Source organism: Drosophila hydei, unplaced genomic scaffold, assembly GCF_003285905.1.
Source record: "Drosophila hydei strain 15085-1641.00,03,60 unplaced genomic scaffold, DhydRS2 tig00000237-arrow-arrow-pilon, whole genome shotgun sequence".
Taxonomy (NCBI): domain Eukaryota; kingdom Metazoa; phylum Arthropoda; class Insecta; order Diptera; family Drosophilidae; genus Drosophila; species Drosophila hydei.
In genome coordinates, this window is record NW_022045691.1 from 2,494,856 (window position 1) to 2,516,185 (window position 21,330).

At 40.3% G+C, this 21,330-nt stretch overlaps 7 protein-coding genes across 9 annotated transcripts; 3 read left to right on the top strand and 4 right to left on the bottom strand.

Moving 5' to 3' along the window:
* Positions 1-217: 217 nt before the first annotated feature.
* Positions 218-1,194, top strand: LOC111594421 (NTF2-related export protein). The gene is made up of 3 exons (XM_023307746.1): positions 218-357; positions 430-516; positions 592-1,194. The coding sequence occupies exons 1-3, from the start codon at positions 349-351 to the stop codon at positions 901-903; spliced, it is 408 nt and encodes a 135-aa protein (XP_023163514.1). The 5' UTR covers positions 218-348; the 3' UTR covers positions 904-1,194.
* A 25-nt stretch (positions 1,195-1,219) lies between these two features.
* Positions 1,220-2,508, top strand: LOC111593684 (high mobility group protein DSP1). Its single transcript, XM_023306629.2, has one exon. The coding sequence runs from the start codon at positions 1,659-1,661 to the stop codon at positions 2,394-2,396; it is 738 nt and encodes a 245-aa protein (XP_023162397.2). The 5' UTR covers positions 1,220-1,658; the 3' UTR covers positions 2,397-2,508.
* Positions 2,509-3,278: 770 nt separating this feature from the next.
* On the bottom strand, positions 3,279-4,031 carry LOC111594282 (protein lin-52 homolog). 2 transcript variants are annotated; one of them, XM_023307629.2, is made up of 4 exons: positions 3,891-4,031; positions 3,727-3,828; positions 3,559-3,663; positions 3,279-3,501 (listed from the first exon to the last, which is right to left on the bottom strand). In XM_023307629.2, the coding sequence occupies exons 1-4, from the start codon at positions 3,931-3,933 to the stop codon at positions 3,338-3,340; spliced, it is 414 nt and encodes a 137-aa protein (XP_023163397.1). In that variant the 5' UTR covers positions 3,934-4,031; the 3' UTR covers positions 3,279-3,337. The 2 variants fall into 2 exon arrangements, with proteins under 2 accessions (XP_023163397.1, XP_023163320.1); XM_023307552.2 differs by having other exon boundaries at positions 3,284-3,501; positions 3,727-3,831; positions 3,891-4,030.
* Positions 4,032-4,574: 543 nt separating this feature from the next.
* LOC111592843 (N-acylneuraminate-9-phosphatase) lies at positions 4,575-7,471 on the top strand. Its single transcript, XM_023305317.2, has 3 exons — positions 4,575-5,041; positions 6,226-6,711; positions 6,961-7,471. The coding sequence occupies exons 1-3, from the start codon at positions 4,883-4,885 to the stop codon at positions 7,372-7,374; spliced, it is 1,059 nt and encodes a 352-aa protein (XP_023161085.2). The 5' UTR covers positions 4,575-4,882; the 3' UTR covers positions 7,375-7,471.
* Positions 7,472-9,947: 2,476 nt separating this feature from the next.
* Positions 9,948-14,489, bottom strand: LOC111592701 (MAP kinase-activated protein kinase 2). Of its 2 annotated transcripts, none has more exons than XM_023305119.2 (5): positions 14,368-14,489; positions 12,397-12,702; positions 10,747-11,018; positions 10,261-10,676; positions 9,948-10,195 (listed from the first exon to the last, which is right to left on the bottom strand). In XM_023305119.2, the coding sequence occupies exons 2-5, from the start codon at positions 12,681-12,683 to the stop codon at positions 10,103-10,105; spliced, it is 1,068 nt and encodes a 355-aa protein (XP_023160887.1). In that variant the 5' UTR covers positions 12,684-12,702; positions 14,368-14,489; the 3' UTR covers positions 9,948-10,102. The 2 variants fall into 2 exon arrangements, with proteins under 2 accessions (XP_023160887.1, XP_023160961.1); XM_023305193.2 differs by lacking the exon at positions 14,368-14,489 and adding an exon at positions 13,310-13,472.
* Positions 14,490-15,826: 1,337 nt separating this feature from the next.
* On the bottom strand, positions 15,827-17,188 carry LOC111594044 (ubiquitin-conjugating enzyme E2 G2). The gene is made up of 4 exons (XM_023307200.2): positions 17,032-17,188; positions 16,770-16,851; positions 16,423-16,682; positions 15,827-16,343 (listed from the first exon to the last, which is right to left on the bottom strand). Exons 1-4 carry the CDS (start codon positions 17,072-17,074, stop codon positions 16,225-16,227), a joined length of 504 nt encoding a protein of 167 aa, XP_023162968.1. The 5' UTR covers positions 17,075-17,188; the 3' UTR covers positions 15,827-16,224.
* A 253-nt stretch (positions 17,189-17,441) lies between these two features.
* Positions 17,442-20,299, bottom strand: LOC111595003 (venom carboxylesterase-6). The gene is made up of 4 exons (XM_023308544.2): positions 18,971-20,299; positions 18,558-18,908; positions 18,198-18,487; positions 17,442-18,135 (listed from the first exon to the last, which is right to left on the bottom strand). Exons 1-4 carry the CDS (start codon positions 19,871-19,873, stop codon positions 17,904-17,906), a joined length of 1,776 nt encoding a protein of 591 aa, XP_023164312.2. The 5' UTR covers positions 19,874-20,299; the 3' UTR covers positions 17,442-17,903.
* Between the last annotated feature and the right edge of the window lie 1,031 nt (positions 20,300-21,330).

Genomic DNA, 21,330 nt, shown 5'->3' on the forward strand with positions numbered 1-21,330 from the left:
ATAACCGCAACAATTCAATGGGTCCAAAGTCGATAGACGGTCTATCACTTTGTATTAAATTTAACATTTGCAACGTTAAGTTGCAACATTCTTACTTTTTTCATTTGGTACGCTTTTACAATGACAAATAGTTTTTTAAGAACTATTCAACAGAGCTGGTGGAAGCAAAAATAATTAAAGTAGGCCTTAGATCACTGATCATTGATTATCAAATTGAAATGTGTAAATGGCGCGCACCCCAATCGAGTCGCAGCCAGCCTAACATAACAGCTGTTGTAAGCGTTCCGATATATGCAAAATGCAACACTGAAATAATATGTTATTTCGAAATAGCACGCAACAGACGCAATGAACAACGTGAGCATCAAATAATTTAAATTTAAATTTTGTATAATATAATATAATATTGTACTACAATTACATTTACAGGAGCTAAGAGCCAAAGTGGAAGCCTGCTGTCGCACAGCGGAGGATTTTACACGTTTGTACTACGCTTCTCTCGATAACCGACGCCATGTACGCAAGCGAGCCGGCAAATGCCAAACTTGCTATAAACAAATTAATAGAATTTCTTTGTGTTTTTGCTTCTAGCAAATGGGTCGCTTGTACATAGACACGGCCAATTTTAGCTGGAACGGCAATGGTGCACAGGGCCGCCAGACAATTGAGCGATATTTCCTGGAGCTGCCCTCATCGCGTCATCAATTGACAACGCTCGATTCGCAGCCAATTTTAGATCCTGCCGTCGGTGGACAGACTACATATATAATACTAGCCAGCGGCACGGTTAAATATGCCGAACAGTCCATGCGCACATTTCAACAATCATTTGTAATAACCGCCGAGAATGATAAATGGAAAATTGCCTCCGATTGTTATCGACTGCAGGAGCCGCTTAATTAGTTCGTAAAATACGGTTATAGGAAAATTAAAGAGACTAAGAAGGAAAATGAAAAAATTGTGCTAGGAGAGTTTGATAAGTTCGGCAAGCTTATCGAACCGCCAGCCAAGATGGCAAACAGCTTGAAGATTTAGTAAATATATGTATATATAGAATGTAAATTGTAAATCTAAATTGTTCAAACTACTCTCGTAGTCCTGTAATGTAATGTAAATGTGTCGCATACGCATGTATATTGTTTACTTTCCAAGGCACAATTAAAGTGGCACAGAGGCCAGACATAAGAGCATGAAGCTATATTTAAACTAATATTTAGATAGCTATATTTATAACTGTAATGGGTGTATATACACACATGTGTGTGTGTGTGTATGGAGCAATTGTCAAAGAGAGCTTCGTTTAGCCGAGCCGTACCTTTCGCTATTGACCCCTTTAGCTCGTTCGTCTAGCATTTTGTCCACGCACTCGCGTCACAACAATCGTCCAGCCCGCACGTGCGGCCAGTGGCTGTTGCTCAAATTGGCCTCGCCTATTAATTAAAAGCAAAAGTTGTTAAAAAAGAAAGAACTAATATACATATACATAATTGGCAAAGTTAAGCGAATTAGTTGACTGGCCTTAGGACGGACCATTGCAACAAGTTGTGCGAGGAGGTTTGCTCGGGGTTGAGTTTAACCTTGGCCTAGTTGTTGTTGTTGTTATTGTGTGTGTCGTGTGTGGGCGGGCGCACAGTAACAGCCAAGGATTTACTTAGCACATGGTTGAGGAGCTTGGCTGCCCCATTGGCATGCCCACAGCAAGTGCGACGAATGCAGCTGCCAGCTCGACGGCAGCAGCAGGAGGCATCGTCATTGTCAGCAGCAGCGGCAGCAACATTGGCTCAAATACAGCAACTGTCAATACGCATCACTATCAGCAGCAACACCAACAGCAGCAGCAGCAGCAACATCAACAACAACAACAACAAAAACATCTGCAACAGCAACAACAACAATATCATCAATTGACTAACAACATGAGCATGCTGAACGTGAAGGGCGGCGGTCGCTATCTCTGGACAGATCGCGAGCTATTGATGCATCTACAGAACTATACGCCACTCATATTGCTAATCGATTTTGTGGAGAAGACACGAACCAAGCGCTTCTACGAGAGCTCCGAGCGGTATGAGATTCTGATGCTGGTCTTCATCATGCGCAAAGGCGCGCCGTTCTGTGAGAACAAACGATTTCCGGCTGAGTACTGGGTGAATTTGTCTGTGGGTCCGGTGGCCGAGGCATTCGATCGTCTGCAGGCAGCCATCGATATACCTGACCCACAGCTGCCCATCCACATGAGCGTCACGGACCTGACCACCTGGAAGGAGATGTTCGATGGGGCCATGATTGATATACGACGCTTCGCCTACCACACGGATCCCATGCAGCTGGCCGATGTTGGGGTCTACAATCGCATTACGTTCGAGCAGCGCTTCGCCATGCAGTGGCAGGAATAGATGACCTTGACCCAAGACTACAAACAAACATACATTACATCCCGTCCCAGTCCCCAGCCCCCAGCCCCTAGCCCCCACTCCCACTACTCCTTTTTTTTCGTGTAGTTGAGCTACAGAGACGTTGCCAAAATGAAATGAATCAACAAATAAGTCCTATATAGCAACAATTTACCGTTAGTTTCTATGAGTCGCTTTGCTTTTAAGGTTAGTTTTTCATATATCAGCAAATATGCAAATTATTTAATAAATTCTTAGAAGATTAGTATTTGACCAGTTTTTTACAGTTATTTGGACAATTTTACTCTTTTTTAAACTCAGAATTGTTTGTTTTTAAGGTTGTTTCACTTTATTTGAGGTTAGGTTAATGAGAATTAAAGAGAATATATAATATATTTTATGAAATTTATATATTTGTTGCACATTTGAGCATATTATCAATTGTAAATGGTAATTGTGGCTATTCGTGTAGCAATTAATATATCATAAATATGAGAAATATATATATATAGATATATATTTAGACACATAACGGTACCTGCACATATATAAACACATACACACATATATATAGACATAGAACAGAGTTAGTTATTGGTTTACGCATAGCGGAATTTATATACTGTGCCTTCTCCTCCAGCCATATCACACAGAACTCTCTCTCTCTCTCTCTGTCTTACACGGAAACCTAAACTCTATTCCTTAATTTAGTAGCCCATATCTTTATAAATATATATAGATGTATGATTCTATGCTGCTTTAATGGAAATAAATGTTATTTATTGTTGACTTGCATAAATGCATAGCTAACGCATATAATTGTACAATTTATGATATCAGGCAAAGGATGAAAATAGATATCTAAATGAATATATATTTAAATACGATTAACTACAAACTACATAAATATAATTAGTATATGCGTATTTGTTAATCAGTCGTTATTAGTTGCGCATGGCTTTCGCTTTGGTTAGACGCTCCCGATCGAAGATGCCCAGCAATTTGCCGCGCGTCATTTCCTTCGACTCGCGCAGACCCAATCTATAGATTTGATCATGCATCGATTTAATCTTCTCCACCAACTGTTCGGGCGGCAGCCGGGCGAATTCTGCAATGATTAATCGAAATTGTTGCAAGGCCCAATTTAATTGTCAGCTGTACTAACGGTTAATAGCAGCCAAATTGACGCAGCTAAGGATTTGGTCACTATCAGCGCTCGGTCTGTGTATTGGTGTATCGCTCATAGTTAAAAACTTTTCCATACCGGGAACTAAAATGCAATGTAGCTCGTAGCAATTAGCTGCCTGTCTCTTTATATTTATGGTTTACTCACAGCGTTCTGGCCATTGCACAGGCGATTCGCGCAAGGTTTCCAGCGAAATTAATTCATCAACTTTGGCGGTTTCGTTGGCGTCCCCGCTGGTTCGAGGCTTTTCTGCTACAACAAATTTAAAAAGCTAAAAATATTGAGCATACTTTATATTTTGGTTGACTCACCTGATGTTGACATTTCTACATCTGTTTCCGATTTACTACTCATTGTTATAATTCGTTAATATAATTTTCAAATTTATGACAAAAATCAATTGCTAAAATTGGTAAACAAAATCGGCCGTCAATAATCTTCTGGCGTTGCCACCCTTACAATAGTTTCATATTTTGCGATGTATCGATAAGCATATATAGCATCGCTGCATATTGTTGAACAATACTATCGTACAAACAATAATTAGTATTATAAGTATTATTTAAAAGCTTTATTTGTCTTTCAACAGAATCTTTTTTTTATTATCATTATTGTTACTATAAATAAATGCTGACTCTTCGTGTATTATAATTATATTAAGTATATGTACATGTGCTTTCCTCCGTGAGAGTATTGCGTGCTCGCTCTGACTCATAGAGTTTGCCGACCTGACCTCTCTCGCTACTCAGACTACAGTGTCTGTTAAAAAGCTGCGAACTTCAAACAAGTTATTAATATAAATTATTTTCATTTCGAAAATTATCAGAATTGTAATAGATTGAGAAAACGAATCGAAAAACACGTTAAGCAAATTAAACAATTTGGTTAAAACATGCAATAAATCAGCTGATGTGACTTATGTCTTAATTGCTGCAAACTTACTTACATGCATGACTGTGAAATCGTGCGTGTGTTCACTTTCTTTCAGTCATTGCTTCGCTCTTACTTGGTTACATTTACCTGTTCCCTTATTTAACTTTGGTGCAACGTTTGTTTTCAATTTAGTTGCTGTTTAACTAACGAAACGTGTGCAACTACCTCGCAAAGACAATTTCGACAGATACCACTTTTATCTAGTGGCGCCAAAATTTAAATAGAATAAATATATGTACATACAAACATATACAATTAATTGTTATTACGCTCTTATGATATATGTGCGTCCAACTACCGCTTCCCATAGACACACCCTACCCCCTTCTAAGAATCAAGTGCTCCAACCAACAGTGCGTGGCAATAACTCATGGCCGCTAGCAAATTTTCAACAGCAACGTCGTTAACAACGGGCCTCAAGCACGCAACACCATTCGATGGCATTTGTGCGAAAATCTCAGCGTTCTATTTTGACTTAGATAACACGCTAATCCCAACGCGGGCCGGTGATTCCAAAGCAATACGCAAGGTATGTTGAATTACTGTTAACTTCGCGGGTGAAAGTTCGCGCGCACCTCCAAACACACACCATACACACACACACACATTTACATTGATATTTACAAAAAATTTTCCACTGCAACCGCTCGTTACGTACATTTGTTGTTGTGTGCATGTGTGAGTAAATGTGTAGGCAAATAGCACGCGCATGCTATGTCCGCTTGTACGTGTGCGTGAGCATGTGCAAGTGCATGTTTGATCAATGCATGTCGTCTTTCCCTGACTAGAGGTCAAAGTCATAAGAGACCCAAAATAAATGGTCATACATCTTTAATGTAATGACACTTGTTAGTTTTGCCATTTACCGTTTAACGAATGCCCATCAATTTGCTTACGCACGAAATAATACAACTGTGAGAATGTGTGTGTTTTGGGTTCGTTTATTTATTTTGTGCGCAGTTTTTTTTTTAATAATTTTATTTGTTCAGCAAATGGGCTTGCCGGAAGCTAAATCAATGTAAATGTTCTTACTTCAGGAGTTATTAATATTTATTTCATGCAGAAAACCAGCTTTGAATTAACTGTTTTTTTATAATACGTAAATGATTAAATTAATTTGCGTTTGAAACCCACGAATCTGTTCTATGTGCACAGATTGTAGATGATGAATAATTGCTTTCTTTCATTATCTGTTGTCTGTGAATATGTTTAATCAAGTCTGGGTATTTGTTTTTATCAGTTATTTGTTATATCTTTAACAACTTCGGAAAAACCGGAATTATTCATCATTAATTCTACTTGAATCCATGAATATATATATTAATTGTACTTGAATCCATGAAATCTAATCAATTTAAAAGAATTTAATGTTAAATAAGAATATTAAATATATATTTTTTAAATATACTAATACATGTATTTTACACACACAGTTTACATCTTTAATTTTAGTTCTGTGTTGAGTGTAAAATACTTTTGTCATTATGTTTGGCACATGTCATCCTAACAAGTTCAAGACTATAGTTATCTCATTCTAGCATATTCGATCGCCTTATGCGAGTGCAAAAATTCGTGCAGTTAAGTTAGGTAACAGGTGTCATACGTACATGTTTACCGTTAGTTGCAGGCTTTGATTAATTTTTGTTTTTGCTCTTTTTTTGCGTATTTCTCATTGTCTCTCTCTTCTTCTTTCTATGCATCTGCTTCGCAAAGCTTGCTGACGTGCTGGAAACGCAGTATTGCTTTACCAAAGACGATGCCAATTTGGCCACACAGAACTTTTTAAAGTCGTTTCGTCGCTGTCCGGACAACTCGCAAACCTCGCTGGACTCGTGGCGGACGCATTTGTGGCGCGAGTCCCTGCAGCAGAAGCACAAACATCTCGCCGAGCAGATCTATCCGCAGTGGCTAAAGCTGCGCTACCGCTACCTGGCCGTGCCTCCCGACTATGTTCAGCTGTTGCAGCGCATGCGACGCGCCGGCTATTTCCTGGCCCTCATCACCAACGGGCCGTCGAATGCGCAGCGCGAGAAGGTCACCAAGCTGCATATGCGTGGCCATTTTGACTGTGTGCTCGTCTCCTCGGATCTGCCGTGGGAAAAACCGCATCCGGAAATATTCTATGCCGCATGCAATTTTCTCGGCGTTAAGCCGCACGAATGCGCCATGATTGGCGACAAACTCGAGACGGATATCAAGGTGAGTGAACGCCAACAAAATGACACCAGCTGAAAGTGACTTATGTATGGGACTAAGCTGAACAGGCTTAAAAAGAGGAACACAAATGCATGGAGAGCTTTAAGCTCAGTACCGTTACAACTGTTATTAGTGTGGAATAGGTGGAGGTGCAGGCGTAGCCTCTCTTTCCCTCTCTTGTCCTGCATCCTTTCTATCCATATCAATTTCTTTCACTAAGCTTCACTAACTGTTCTTCTTATTGTTGTTCAGGGTGGTCATCTCGCTCAGCTCGGCTTGACGTTCTGGACGCCGCTGAACAGCAGCAGCAGCGCCTCGCAGTGCCTGGACGATGTGGAATACAAGCCGCACATAAGGCTCAACAATCTGCTGGAGCTGTACAAATACTTTCCGCGCCTGAATGCTGTTGCTGCAGCTGCTGTGCCCAGCACCACGAATCGTCGTAGCAGCCACAGTCAAAGCAGCACCGGATGTGGCAGCGGCGGCGGCGGCAGCGTTAGCGGAAGCGGAAGCAATAGCGATCATGACCGTGCGTCTGCAGTGCGTCAGCTGCCGTATGCCGAGGATGCGTATCAGCGCCAATGGACGTATAGGCGTGGCGGCTCATTGCCAGCAATGGACTGCTCCAACAGCGAAGCAGAAAACAGCTGCGATAGCTTTATTTAGGGATTAATTTCGGAGTTATTTCGGACTTATACGGAGTTGCCTGTCAAGAGGCGATTGTTAAACCAAGCGGAAGATAAGCAATTGAATGTGCAAGAAATGGAAATGATGTACCTTCAGTTTACAAAACCAAACACACACGAACACAGCTACACACCTACACACCTGCACACACACACCCATACACACACACACACCTACACACTCAACTATACTGAATAAGCGACATTTTAAAGGGAAAATCGAATTGGAATTGAATCAGCGGAAAATTTTTGAATAAGCCAAGCTGAATCTCGCAAATCTGCCATATATATCGATATATATATATATATATATATATATATATACAAGAAATACTTTAAGCAACTAAAATACACCAACTGTTGAAACCTATATACTACTATAAATATATATATATATATGTATTTTTCTAAAAACCAAATACAAGGAAACAAAATTGTTATAGAACAGATACTATATGCATGTACTATACACACACACACATATATATACACACATATATATATATATATATATATGTATATATAGCTAGGCTATGCTTGCAATAAGATATAGACAGCACAATTTGTAAAGTTGGCACCACCAACGTAAAGGAAACGAAAAAATCTATTAGAAATGAAATCAACAAATTTATGTAAAGAAGAAATGAATACAAATTGTTAACTAATGTTGTAGGTTTTTAGAATTTTTATATATATACTACATATATCATGTATATATATATAGTTTGTTGCTTGTTTTTGTTTTATGATTTTGCTATAAGTTAAACAACTTTTGCTTGAGCGTATGCGCTCTTTGTGTACGAGTGTGCGTGTGTGTGCGTGCATCTGTGTGTGCGCGTGTGGTTGTGTTCATGTATTTTATACCGTTAGCAACTGAACTGAGCCAACACTTAGCAAACTGTTATTTGCAATGCTTTACCCTGGCACAATTCCCTCCAAGCGCAATCCTAAGGAACTGTTCCTAGCGTATGACTGCGTGTGCGTGTATGCAGGTGTGTGTGTGTGTGTGTGTGTCAAACTGCACTGTTATATGTTATATACATACATACGTCAATAAATGATGAAAAGCAATCGTATTGCTAATTCTAAACAAATTTCTTCTTGAATTATGTGAGCTGAAAGAGAGCGAGAAAGGGAGAGGGAGAGAGAGATGTATAGCCAACTCCCTCTAACTAGTGTGCTACTTGACCAGCTTCAGGCTTAGCTGTATTTAAAGTGTTTTAAGTGGACCGTTTGCATGCCTAGGACAACGCTGTCTATTAGAGATTGATGTAATATATATGTGGGCTATATATCTATGATTATCAGAGTTCTCTATGGATATGGAATATCTCTAGGGAAAGAAGAGATCTATGGATAGAAGACATGTCTATGGATATGGGATATTTATGAATACTTAAGAACATATCGCTATCAGTAATTCAGGACTATGCGATATTTAAGGATATAAAATGAGTTTATGGATGTCAGATATCTGTGGGAATATGGGATATGCATGGATACCTATCCAAGCTAATGATGTATCTGGGAATATGAAATGACCAGCATATGAGATACCTCTAGAGATATGATATTTATGAATCCGAAATATCTATAACTATGAGTTATCTAGACATGCGAGATATATCTAATATTACATGAATATATATCTATGGATATCATAGAAATTATTCATAGATTTTCTATGTCATGCAGAAACTGTTATAAATCTTAAGTAACTTAAGGCACTTCTATATCTACCCGGATTGGAGCTATCCTAATGACCTCTAGGCTGTGATCTCTACATTCTATATGAAAACTAGTTCTTAAACATATATATAATACAACCCACTCACTCTCTCTCTGTCTATCTCTTACTATAGCTATATACATACTTATACAAAGTCCAATTTGATCCAAACTTTCATTATAATGAAACATTCAAGGTTTTTTCTTTCGACTTTATAAACTACAAATACTTTATTTATATGATAAATCGTATATAGAGCTGTCAGCAGCAAGCGAAGCAATACATACATACATACATATATACATAGATATATACATATATATGTCAATTTGTTTACCAACCAGAGCAGATCTAATGCTATATATAGTTAACAGACATCACTTGCAAAAGTCGGGCATATTTTGAAAAGTTTTTAAGTATAAAAACAATTTGGATTAAAACTCAGTTGCTTTCTTAGTCGGGTCCAAAGCTAGCGACCTATAGTACAGATATAGATATAAACATACATAAATATATAAATATACATATATATATATACATATATATATATATATATATATATATATATATATAGATAGATAGATAGAGACAGGAAGTTTTTTAGCTATACCCTTAAAACCGTTACTGGAAATGGAAATGGAAATGGAAATGGAGATGCAGATGGACATACGAATACATACATACATGGGACACACGTTGGACGCAGGACAGGATCGTATAGTTTAACATGGTCAAAATCAAGTTGGGGTCATAAAACGCTTACGTAAGACAAACAAAAAATACATAATATATATATATATATATATATATATAATAAGAGAAGCACGCCAAATGTGGCATATAAATCCTATTATAATCTATCTCTTCTTTATGCACACACAGGCGCACACCCACACACAGAATTGTGTGTGTGCGTGTGTGTTAGAGGGGGTAAAGGGTTTTGGCCTGGTTTTGTTCACGCTGGCAGCGGCCGCTAAATCTATTTGTTGTGCTCCGCATAGATTTCCTCAATCTTTTTCCTGCGCTTCGTCAGCAAGGGATTGTTGGACTTGTCCAGCGCCTTGATTTGCATCTGGAATGGTTGAGAGAGTGAGTGGATTAGGGACGGCACTGGGCGCGTAATCGATTGGACTTTACTTGATCGTAGTCGACGCGCATGGTGGCCAGCGAACGTGTCATCTCCTCCTGCACCTCCGGCCAGGTTTCTTCGCCCTCCTTGAGCATGCGTCCGGTGCACAGCGGCGTCTGGGGGACGGCGTCGTACTGGGCTATCCACTTGTTGCGCAGCACATCCTCGATGCGCAAACGCTTGCTGGGATCGACATTGAGCATGCCCTTGATCAGATCCTTGGCCGCCTGACTGACGTGCGTCCATTCGGGATCGGGAAAGTCATATTGGCCCGAGCGTATGCGCTTCTTCATACCCGGCGATATCGACAGCCCGTTGATGCTGTAGAACGGTGGAAAGCCGCACATTATGATATACATGACCACGCCCAGCGACCAGATGTCGCAGCTCTTGTCATACTTCTGCGGGCCGAGCACCTCCGGCGCTAGAGGAAGAAACATTCGATGAATATGCAATCGATCGGGCAACGATCGGCAACGTCTGGGCGCACTCACCCACATAGTACGGCGTATAGCAGGGCGTCTGCAGTGTGTCATTGGTGAAGGTCTCCTTGGCGAAGCCGAAGTCCGTCAGCTTCAGTATCGCGTTCGGCTGCTTTGTCGTGTATAGCAAGTTCTCCGGCTTCAGGTCGCGATGCGCTATGTCTCGGCTGTGCAGATAGTAGATCGCTTCGCAGATCTCGCGCATGATGTGCGCCGCTTCCCGTTCCGTGAACGAGCTGTCCGCCTTGTCCTGGATGCGCTGGAACAGCTCGCCGCCCTCCATGCTGCCAAAGAGAATGCGTCGAGTGAATAAAGTGTGTGAGCTGCTGACGAAGCCAGTGAAACGTTTACGAAAAGAGAGAGAGAGCGAGAGAGAGAAGGGCTGGGGGAGAGACCTCTCTTTACTATCTAAGGGGAGAGACGTAGACTGAGAGAGAGAGAGAGGAAGGCAAAGAACGAGAGATGTAAGGTCTCTCTCACTACACTCCTGATGAAGGAAATAGGTGTGAGTGTGTAAGAGAGAGTAAGAGAGTAAGAGAACGTAAGCTCGTGCACTCTCTCTTTATTTGCCTTTTGGTCCAATCCTCTCTCCTTTCATATGTCTTGCTCGGTCTTTCCCTCTCACTCTCTCCTTTTCTCTGCCTATCACAAGCTAAGTTTTCACATTCTCTTCCTTGCTTGGCTCCACCCTTTCCAGCTCTCACTTGTAATCATAATTCATTCATGTAACTGTAGCTTATATATGTAGAGAGAGGGAGAAAGAGAGAGACACGCACACACACTGCGTTGCCCTCGCTCTAGCCTTGATTCAAGTCATTCATCTCTCTCATACACTTCATCCGACTTATCCAGCTGAAGTTGCGCCGCCTTTTAAAACGTCTGAGCAAATGCTAGAGTCTTTGATCTATTTCTAGAGCCGCAGGTAAGGGCCATACACTCAATTATGCGAATTAACGACAAATTAGTTTCAATGAAGAAGACGAAGAGGAAGAAGAAAACTCAAAACTTATTTAATTATGGCGCAATAATGCGGATTTATGGCAGCTTTATGGCAACAAAATGTAAACAAGGTGGCAACGCACTAATTGAGTTGCGTGCGAAAATGGAATTCATGAATAACTGTTCATAGCGTGTGCCATTCTGAGTTATTGTTTCGAATTGGAATATCAACAATTGCTGGTTGGCTGGATGCGGCAGTTAATTAGAAATCGATTGCATATCTTAAATTAGATTGATGAGAAGGTAATAATATCCACTTGGGATTTAGTCTAAACAAGCAGTGTTCGGTCTAATTGGATTCGTATTAATCTGAAATAATTAAGTTGAAATCTCCAATTGGCGTATATCTCATTCTATTGGAATAGTAATTTAACGACCCAATTAGAAAATAACATATGGATGAATTGGAAATTCATTGAACAACTAAAACACAGCGATGACTAGTGGCATTACGTATCCAATAGGAATTGCTATTTTACAAGCGATTTGATTGAGTAACGTTAATTACATTGGTAATTTGTCCAATAGGAATCTGCTTTGTTAGTGCTATTTCTGATTCAGCTAATTGGAGTACCTAAAGTCCCATGCTGTTTCTCATCGTAATTTGGTTCCTCGGCAGTGAGCACTCGCATACCCTTGTCCAACTGGACTAAGTCTATTTACCATTCCATCACGACCAGCAGACACTTGCGACCGCTATACGTATTCTCGTAGACATCGATGATGTTGACAATGTGCTTGCAGCCGCTGGCCCGCCAGTGCAGGTCGACTTCGCGGCGCGCCTTCTCGTTGTCCAGCAGCACTTTGAGTGCATAATTCTGTTTGGTGCGACGGTTGGTGCACTGCACCACTTTCCCATTGATGCCCAGACCGAGCACCGTGTCCGATATTTCGTAGTCGTCCACCAAAGGCGTCGTCTTTGGTTGCCGTTGATTCTGCAGCGAAAGCATCTTAAAAGTCGGGCTTAGCCTAGAAAATAGAGAGGGAGAGAGTGCGGGAAAAGTATTCAAATTAGAATTGTTATGTTTATGCGGGTATGACAGCTGCTTAATCTAACTGCAGTCGCGAGAGCTGAGAGAAAGAGAGAGGGAGAGGACTATGACACTTGGCAAATCTTAGTTTGAACTGCCATATTGGTGTCAGTGTTGCCTTGCTGCAATTGGTAGCAGCTATGCCACAATTGGTAGTATATATGACAGTTGCTGCTCATAAAATATCAGCTAGAGCACCAGTGTGGTCGAACACTAAATGACAGTATGTATGAGTTGCTGGCTTCTGCCGCCATCTCGAGCTGTCATATTGATAATGAAGTGTCAGCTTAGCATAATTCAAGTAACAACCAAACCGCCAGTGTTGCCGTGCTGCAATTGGCATTTAGTGCTACACTTGAAGCAGCGCTCGTGTCGAGTTCAGATACTTTCTTTGACAGTGCTGTCGTGCTGCAATTAGCATGAAGTGTCATTGCATCATAATGATCTTATAAGAATCTACAAAGCCAAATTCAGGTTAATTTTGGGTTATTTATCTCAGCTGACGTCAATGACGTCACACACACTCGCATTGCGCTATTATTTACAAATAAACAAATGATGCTCCTTTGTGTTGTTGCTACGTGGGCGCAACAACTTGTTAACGCAAACAAAAAATTCGATTCAAAGAGATGAATTTGTTTTCGGTAGAAGTTGCGAAACTCTCGGAACAAAACCGAACTTCAAATAATTGGAATTGGAACTGGAATTTATTTAGCATTTCGAGTGACTTTTTTTACATTGGCATACATTATTCGAAATGGAATAGTACATCGAATTGGAATTGCTTTGCATATGCTAATTGGCATTACAGCGCTTTCCGTTTTGTTTATGAAATTTTATGCAGCAACCGTTTATATCTGTGTGTGTGTGTGCGTACGTGAGCGTGTGTGTGTGTGTGCGTGCGTGAGCGTGTGTGTGTGGTCAGCTGCTTTAGCCATGCGACTTGTACAGTTAGTAACAATGATAAATCTTGCACTAATTGTTGAGAGCGGGTGGAAGGGGGTTGGAGTAAGTAAGCAAACATTACACAATGTTTTAACGGGGAGTGCTAATAGAAAAATGCATTTGCAGCCTGGCAACTCTGATTGGACATTGAGCTGCGTTGGCATGCCCACTTTATCCCACGTCTCTCTCTCAATCTGTGTGTGTGTGTGTGTGTTTAGCTGATGAAATGAGCTTATGTTATTTATTTATTATGATTAATTTATAATGCACAGTCAATTGCGGTTAAATAAATGTATTTATGTGAAAGTATATTGAAAAAACACAGCATATTGTACAACTCTTCTTCTTCCACACTGTAGTTGGCCCCGTACACACTCACACTGACACGCACACACACATACATACGCACGCAGACACTCACACACCTGGCGTGTGTGTCAAGCGGCAGCAACATGCGTCATGTTTTCATCCACTTAATGCGGTACTCTTTTTTTTAGTACCATTTTCACTTTGCGCTTATTTTTATCAGTCACACACACACGCACACGTAGAGATTTGTCTTCTTTCTTCTTTGATTAAAAGTTGGGTCAATGTCGCTGCTCACTGTGATATATATTTTAGATATTAGCACTTGTGTTCTCGCTTTTCGTTAACATACCTTTATTTGTTTTTACTTTTTTTTTTTATTCGGCGTGCGATGTAATAACAATAAAAAAAAGAAAACAACTAGCTTTGAACACAGCACGCTGCGTGTTCCGACTTAAAAGCAAAAACAATAACTGAAAATACCTTTTGCGGTGCGACCAGATTGCATTGGGCGAATAATACCCGATAAAAACACATTCAGTGTGGCAGCTATGTGTTGGCTATGGCGCTATTAATTAAATACGAATGTGAATACACAAAAGCCTAAGGAATTGGAATCACTGAATTTTGAATGTATAGTTGTAATTATCAATACTATACGTATGCTTTGCTGAAGCTTTTACTGTACAGAATTGTGCCAAGCAAACGCCACACTTAAAGTGTACGCTGCATTTAAACAATCTCTGGCAACGTTTGGTTTGACGCAATTATTTAAATACAAATATTGTGCATACTTAAAAGATTATTCAAATGCTCTTTTCATTCAGTCTATTTTTAATTTTATATTTTTAGTTATCTAAACGTATACATTGCTATGATATACATAAATTGCGTAAGTTGAACTGTTCAGTTGTCTACATAGCTGGGCACACTTAACGTAGCTATTGCATCTGGCAGCGCTTGATGAGGCGCAACTATTCAAATACGACTATTGTGAACACATAACAGGTGAATATCTAATCAGTTTCTAATCAAAATATACAATAGCAACGAACTGCAACATAAATGATGTATATTTAATTTAGAGCAATAATAAAAAAAACCTAAACAATGTCTTTAGCAGCACATCTAAGAGGTGAGTAACATAGATAAATACACAATACACCATACAAGTAATAATTATGTATACAGGACTTTTAAAACATATTGTTAACAAAACATGCAGTGGCTTATGTCTATACTGTTTACAATTGTGCATTTGGGCATAGCGCCGGCACGTGACGCAGGCCATGCCCAACAAGTCCTTATTTTGAGTATTGCACTGATGGCTCACATATTTAGCTGTTGTTTGTTTGTTTTAACTTAAACTTTATTCTCCCCAGTTTTTCGTCGGGCTTTAACTTCTCGTTTTTACTTAGACTTAAAATTGAAACTAGCTTGGGCTTGGAGGAAACAATTGTATAGTGCTAAATTGAAAGTGAATGACATGGGTATTATATTATTATAAGACTTGGGATTGCATTGTTTTGCTTCTCTTATTTTTTTCGTTCTTTTTCTTTTCGATTTTTTACACTACAAATTAAAGACTTTAATTTTTTCGAAATATCAATTGGACATATTGTTTGGTATTTTCTGATTAGCTTCGAATTTCCATGTTCTTCCCCATTTGCTTGATTTCTTGCTGCACTTTTTCGGCTCATTTCCTCTCGAAGGCTTTTCCCATTTCCCTTCTCTCATCATGTTGATCTCCTAAATTTTGAAAATTTACATATATACCAAGCCACTGAACCCAATATACACACACGCACACCCACCCACCCACGCACGCACGCACGCACACACATATATATATATACACATACACACACACATACAGATGAGAGGAAGTGCATTAGCGATCGATTTGCATTCTATTTTCATCTTCTAGTTGTTTCGATTCCATCCCAGATATTTTCCTGGTATATATAGTGGGTAGCGTTCGTTAATCCTCGATGGTCGGAATTGCGGCTTCTCTGTGAGTGGCTACTTTCATGTGCCTCTCCTCCTCTTCCTCTTCCTCGTCCCCCTCCACATCCTCTTCCCCTTCTTTGTCTTCATCTTCTATCCTTCCTCTTCCTTTCTCATATATTTTTTTCTTTCAGCAGTTGTTTTTTGTTTCTATTGTTGTTTTGTTTGCTGTGGATTTAGTGATCAGTCGCTGCAGTCGCTCTTATGCCGATAAGCCAAGTGTCTTGCGCACCAATCGTTGTGCGATCCGGTTGAATTCGTCCCTCCTCTCGCGCCACATAATCGCTGCGTCCACATTTGCGCCACTCTCGTCGTTCGGCTCTAATGGGAGTCAGTTGATTAGTTACATGATTCTATCCATATATATATGTATATATCTTTTATATTTGCATCAATTTACCCGCCAACATGCTAACCACACTCAGGAGTATCTTTTCGACACTTTGAACGGGGCTCCAGCGCTCGGCGGATAGCTCATAGCCCATAGGATCGTCGCCGGGTGCGTGTAATATTGATATGCAAACGCGGCCATCGGAAAAGATGTTTGGATGAAACATATCACAAGTGAATTTCATTTTAGGTGGACTCAATGGATAGTCGGGTGGAAAAACTAAACGGGCTGGAAACACGCCGCCCTCAAAGCAGGTGCCCTCGGGTCCGCTGTAAAATACATATATATATGAATAGATTAGATATATGTGCACACATACATATACATATGAATATGTATACGATCTGGCAACTCACGCAATCAGCGCCTCCCATTCAAAGAAATTGTCCTCGCTGATGGGTCCAGCGGCGATACCCTCTGGCGGATCCATTGTTAACTCTGTGAAATGCAGCAAAGATTGCAAGAGCGAGACGGAGAGAGAGACAGTTTCATTATAACAGTGAATTGTTGAACTTTCATCAGCTGCCATTGCTGGCCCGCAGCGCGCAGGCCGTCGCAGTCGCCCTCGTCGCCTCGCAAATATCTTTTAAGCACTTGCCCAAAGTTTCGAACACTTACGTTTGTATTCCGCCATCAGGCGACGCAGCGCCGAGCCAGCCATTTGTCGTCCACTTTAGTTCAAAATTGCAGCTCGAGGTCAAGTTAAGCGAGAAAAACACCACGTTGGTATTTGCGAGCGTGTGGCATAAAGTTGCAAAGTGTTTATTTTTATATATGTATATAATGTGTTTGTGTATATATATGTATATATTTATATATATATATATATATACATATATATATATAAATATATATATATTTATATATACATGTATATATACAATATATATTTGTAAATATGTATATATATATGTGTGTGATATATATATATATATATATATATATATATATATATATATACAAAAAACAAACAAAACTCGAACTGCCGTATATATATATATATATATATATATATATGTATATGTGTGTATGTGTATTTATTTTGTCCGTATGCGTATGTCAATGTCGGCCAGCTTGAAAAAAAAATGAAACTACGTTTTTGCGTTTTCAGGGTTGCCAGACGGTTTCATCTGCAATGCCATTTATCGCTTACACAAAGCATATGTATGCAAATGGCAAGGCGCACGATGCGTATGACTGTTTTTTAACAATTTACATTGTTGACTCTGCTTTTTATTGTTACACCGCTTATATTTTCGTTCCAATTGTTTACATGTACGCATTTGTCGTAATCCAATTATTTTCATTCTCACTTCGTTTTTACATCAATGCGAGAATATGCGTGTGTTATCGGTGGTAACGCTGTGTTACCGTTTCTTACCGTTCTTATGCTTGGATCTGGCAACACTCGATGTTTATTTCTTATTTATTTTATTTTCTAAAGCAAAACGTAAATTCGTATAATGTGCTATATTAATATGATAATAAATTTACAGCTCGTTGCGGTGCTGTGAAGGCGAATCGGCAGGCAGATGAGCTTTCAGCTCGCGCCAGAAGTCGGCGCGATGCTGCAACAATGACACCTCCATGCGCAGCAGCGAAGGCGGAGTCTCGGTCTCGTCCAAATCTAACTTGGAGCCCAGTCGGGCATATTGCACTGGATACGTGCGCGTGGGCAGCCAGGTGGGTAGGTTGCTGGTGCCATTGATATGATTAGGATCACTAAATTAAATTGAGTCTTGTTTTAGTTGAAGTTTTCAGCAATGGCTAATAAAGTGGTATACCCGTTGCGCGCAAAGTTCACCCAGAGACGCAGCATTAGGTCACGCAGCTCAAGATCCTGGCGCGTCGGCACAGCGCTGACGAACAGCTCCTGGCCAATGGGAAACAGATATTGCAGCTCCTCGGCATGACAGGCGCCATAGAACTCATTGTGCGCGCCCTTAAAGATCTCGGAGAAGCTAGCCGCACCCTTATGATCAAAGAGATAGACATAGGTGGGCGCCAGCTGGTCATCCAAGCGCAGCTGTAGATACTCATCGACACCAGCCACAAACCAGCCATCAGATATTAGCTGAAAACAACATTATATATATGTATGTTTTTAGATATATATTTATCGGATGCTCTTTTCTGTCTCTTACATCGGTCAGATTTTGATGGTTGGACTTGTTGTAGTTGTGGCCCGCCTTGAAGTAGAAGTTCTCGATGTGACGCGTTATCTCCTGCTGCTTCTCGTCCTCGTGATGATCATAATTGAGCACCACCGGCAGCAGACGTTCGAATGACGACTTGAACTCGGTCATAAGATGCGGCAAATTGAGCAGGGCCGCCGTCTTCAGCAGCCCCTCCTCGGCTGTCACGCCTATCATTAGGGGCAGCGCCTGGCCATGCGGTCGCTGTGCCACCTCACGTGGTCGTTGCGTCAGAAAGGCGCCTTCATGCTCCGGCTCAATGACAGGCGGGAAAGGTATCATCGGATCGAAGTCCCAAACCTAAAAGTAGAGCTTTATATGTTGCCAGCACACACACACACACATGCACACAAACAACTTACAAACATATCGTAGAGCGTGGCTACAACGTCTTCGGCTCGCTTGGCGCGCAAACAGTTCAAGCGCGCTGCCCAATCCTCACCAGCAACGGTGCAGTTCAGCAGCTCGCTCAATTTGAGTGCACGTTGAGCGGCCACGCCCTTGTGGGCAGGCTGCGCCCATGGATTGAAGTAGGTGCCCGACTGTGCAATGGCACGATGCATTAGACCGCGCGATTTCTCGGAGAGCATATGGTAGGTGACGCTGGCACCACCAGCACTCTCACCAAACACCGTCACGCTGTTCGGATCACCGCCAAAGACGGCAATATTGTCGCGCACCCAGTGCAGCACTTGGAGCTGATCCTTGAGTCCATTGTTGCCCGGGCAATCGAGCGTCTCGGTGCTGAGGAAACCGAGCGGACCCAGCCGAAAGTTGGCCGAGACAAGTACAATGTCGTGCTCGAGCAGGAAGTCGGGTCCGTAGAAGCTGCTGATGCCCGCGCCGCACTGCCAGCCGCCGCCATGGAACCAAATCATGACGGGCAACGGCTCCGCCGGCACCGGATCCGGCGTATACACATTGAGGTACAGGCAATCCTCCGAACCCTCAATGATCATGTCGCGTCGGAAGGGATCACGCTGCATGCAGACGGGCGCATCCTTAACGGCCAAGCGCTCGCCCTGCCATGGCGGCAGCTCAACAGGGGCCCGAAACCGCAGCTCGCCGAGCGGCGGCACTGCATACGGCACGCCCATAAACGCACGCATATGCCGCCCACTGTGGGCGGTCCTGTGGCGGCCGACCAGCCAGCCGCCGTGCGGCATCTGAACGTGCATGCCCTGCGAGGCACGTGCCCGTGCCGCTTCGATCAAAGCACACAGCGCGAGCGCCACCAGCCACACCAGCGTCCAATCGATTGCCATTGTCTCAGCTCTTCAACTCGTCAACTGATTTGGCCGGTGGCCTGCGCCGTCGCTTTTAATATTACAACAATCAGTTTCTCAAGCTCGCTTCGAGCGCACACTGGTTCCGCTTACTAAGAATAAAAAATATGTATATATGCATACGCATAATAATTGAAATACAATTAATTTCCATAACTGGAAATAATCACAGTAAAAGTTGCCAAAAATATTTGTATAACCCTTGAAGCTTGTCTTCAAAAATATAAAATATATTTTTATCAGTTATTTGAAATTGTAAGCTGTAACATATTGCGCTTTGTCTGGAACCTGATTGAAAGCTTTAGGGTGCAAACACCTTTAGAACTTAAGCTAAAGCTCTGCGAGCTTTCAAAGGCGACGTCTTTAGCATAAGAGTTTTATGCTCCCGCAGAGCTTTTGTGTGTGCTTTTGACTCTTGCAGCTTAGGACCAATTCCATGAAAGCACTCTAAAAGCTTAAAGCTTTTTAAGTTTTTGGATTTACTGTGTTTTCTACGTTGCCCTTTCAAAACGATATTTTGTAATCAGTTTAGATTTTAAACAGTATTTAATTCATTCATATGAATAAAATTAGAAATAAAAACCTGCTTAATTTAAATAATTTTGTACATATTAAAATATGGTTGTTTATTTTTAGTATTTTTAAATCAATTTTTTACGCGCAAAGTAAAAAACGTAATAAAAATATAAAAAATGTAAAAAAACCAAAAAATCATTAAAAAAATAATAAATTATTGATTAATAATTATGGTATACAAGTCTCTATATTTTTTAGTGTTTGTTATAAAAAGCTTTATTTGCTAACTTTTTAAATAATATTTAAAAAAAAAACTTAAATATATAAAACTTATAAATTGGTTTAAAAAATCTATAAATTTGTATAATTTAATATAAAAATAAATAAAATTAAATTTGAAAACACATTTGAAAAAAATAATCGCATAAAAATATAGAAAAAAATTAAGTTGAAAAATTGCATAAATATATATAATAAGCTTTAAGTAATATAGAAAAAATATATAATTATATAATAAAATATATAAATATATATATAATTAAATTTATAAAGTAAGTAAATAATATTTGATCTCAATTAATAATATTTTTTTGTTCATATAATTTAATTGCTAATATATTTTATAATTAAAGCTTTTGCCTGTTTAACCATTTGGCACGCCTTGCCCCACTGTGCGCGTCTGCATGCACATTTATCAAATTGTTAATATTAATTAAAAATTCATATTTATTGTCGTTGTCTGCTTTGGTACTTAGCCAAATGTACGAATTAAATACACAAAAAATTCGGCGATGCAAAGTGGATTTGTTAGCAAACGTCGATTAACGCACAGTGGGTCAACTGCAGCTTAGACTCGTTGGCTTTTGTGAGCTGCGCTGTGTTTGCTCTTCTTCTTTCTTTTGTTTTTTTTTTTTTTTTTT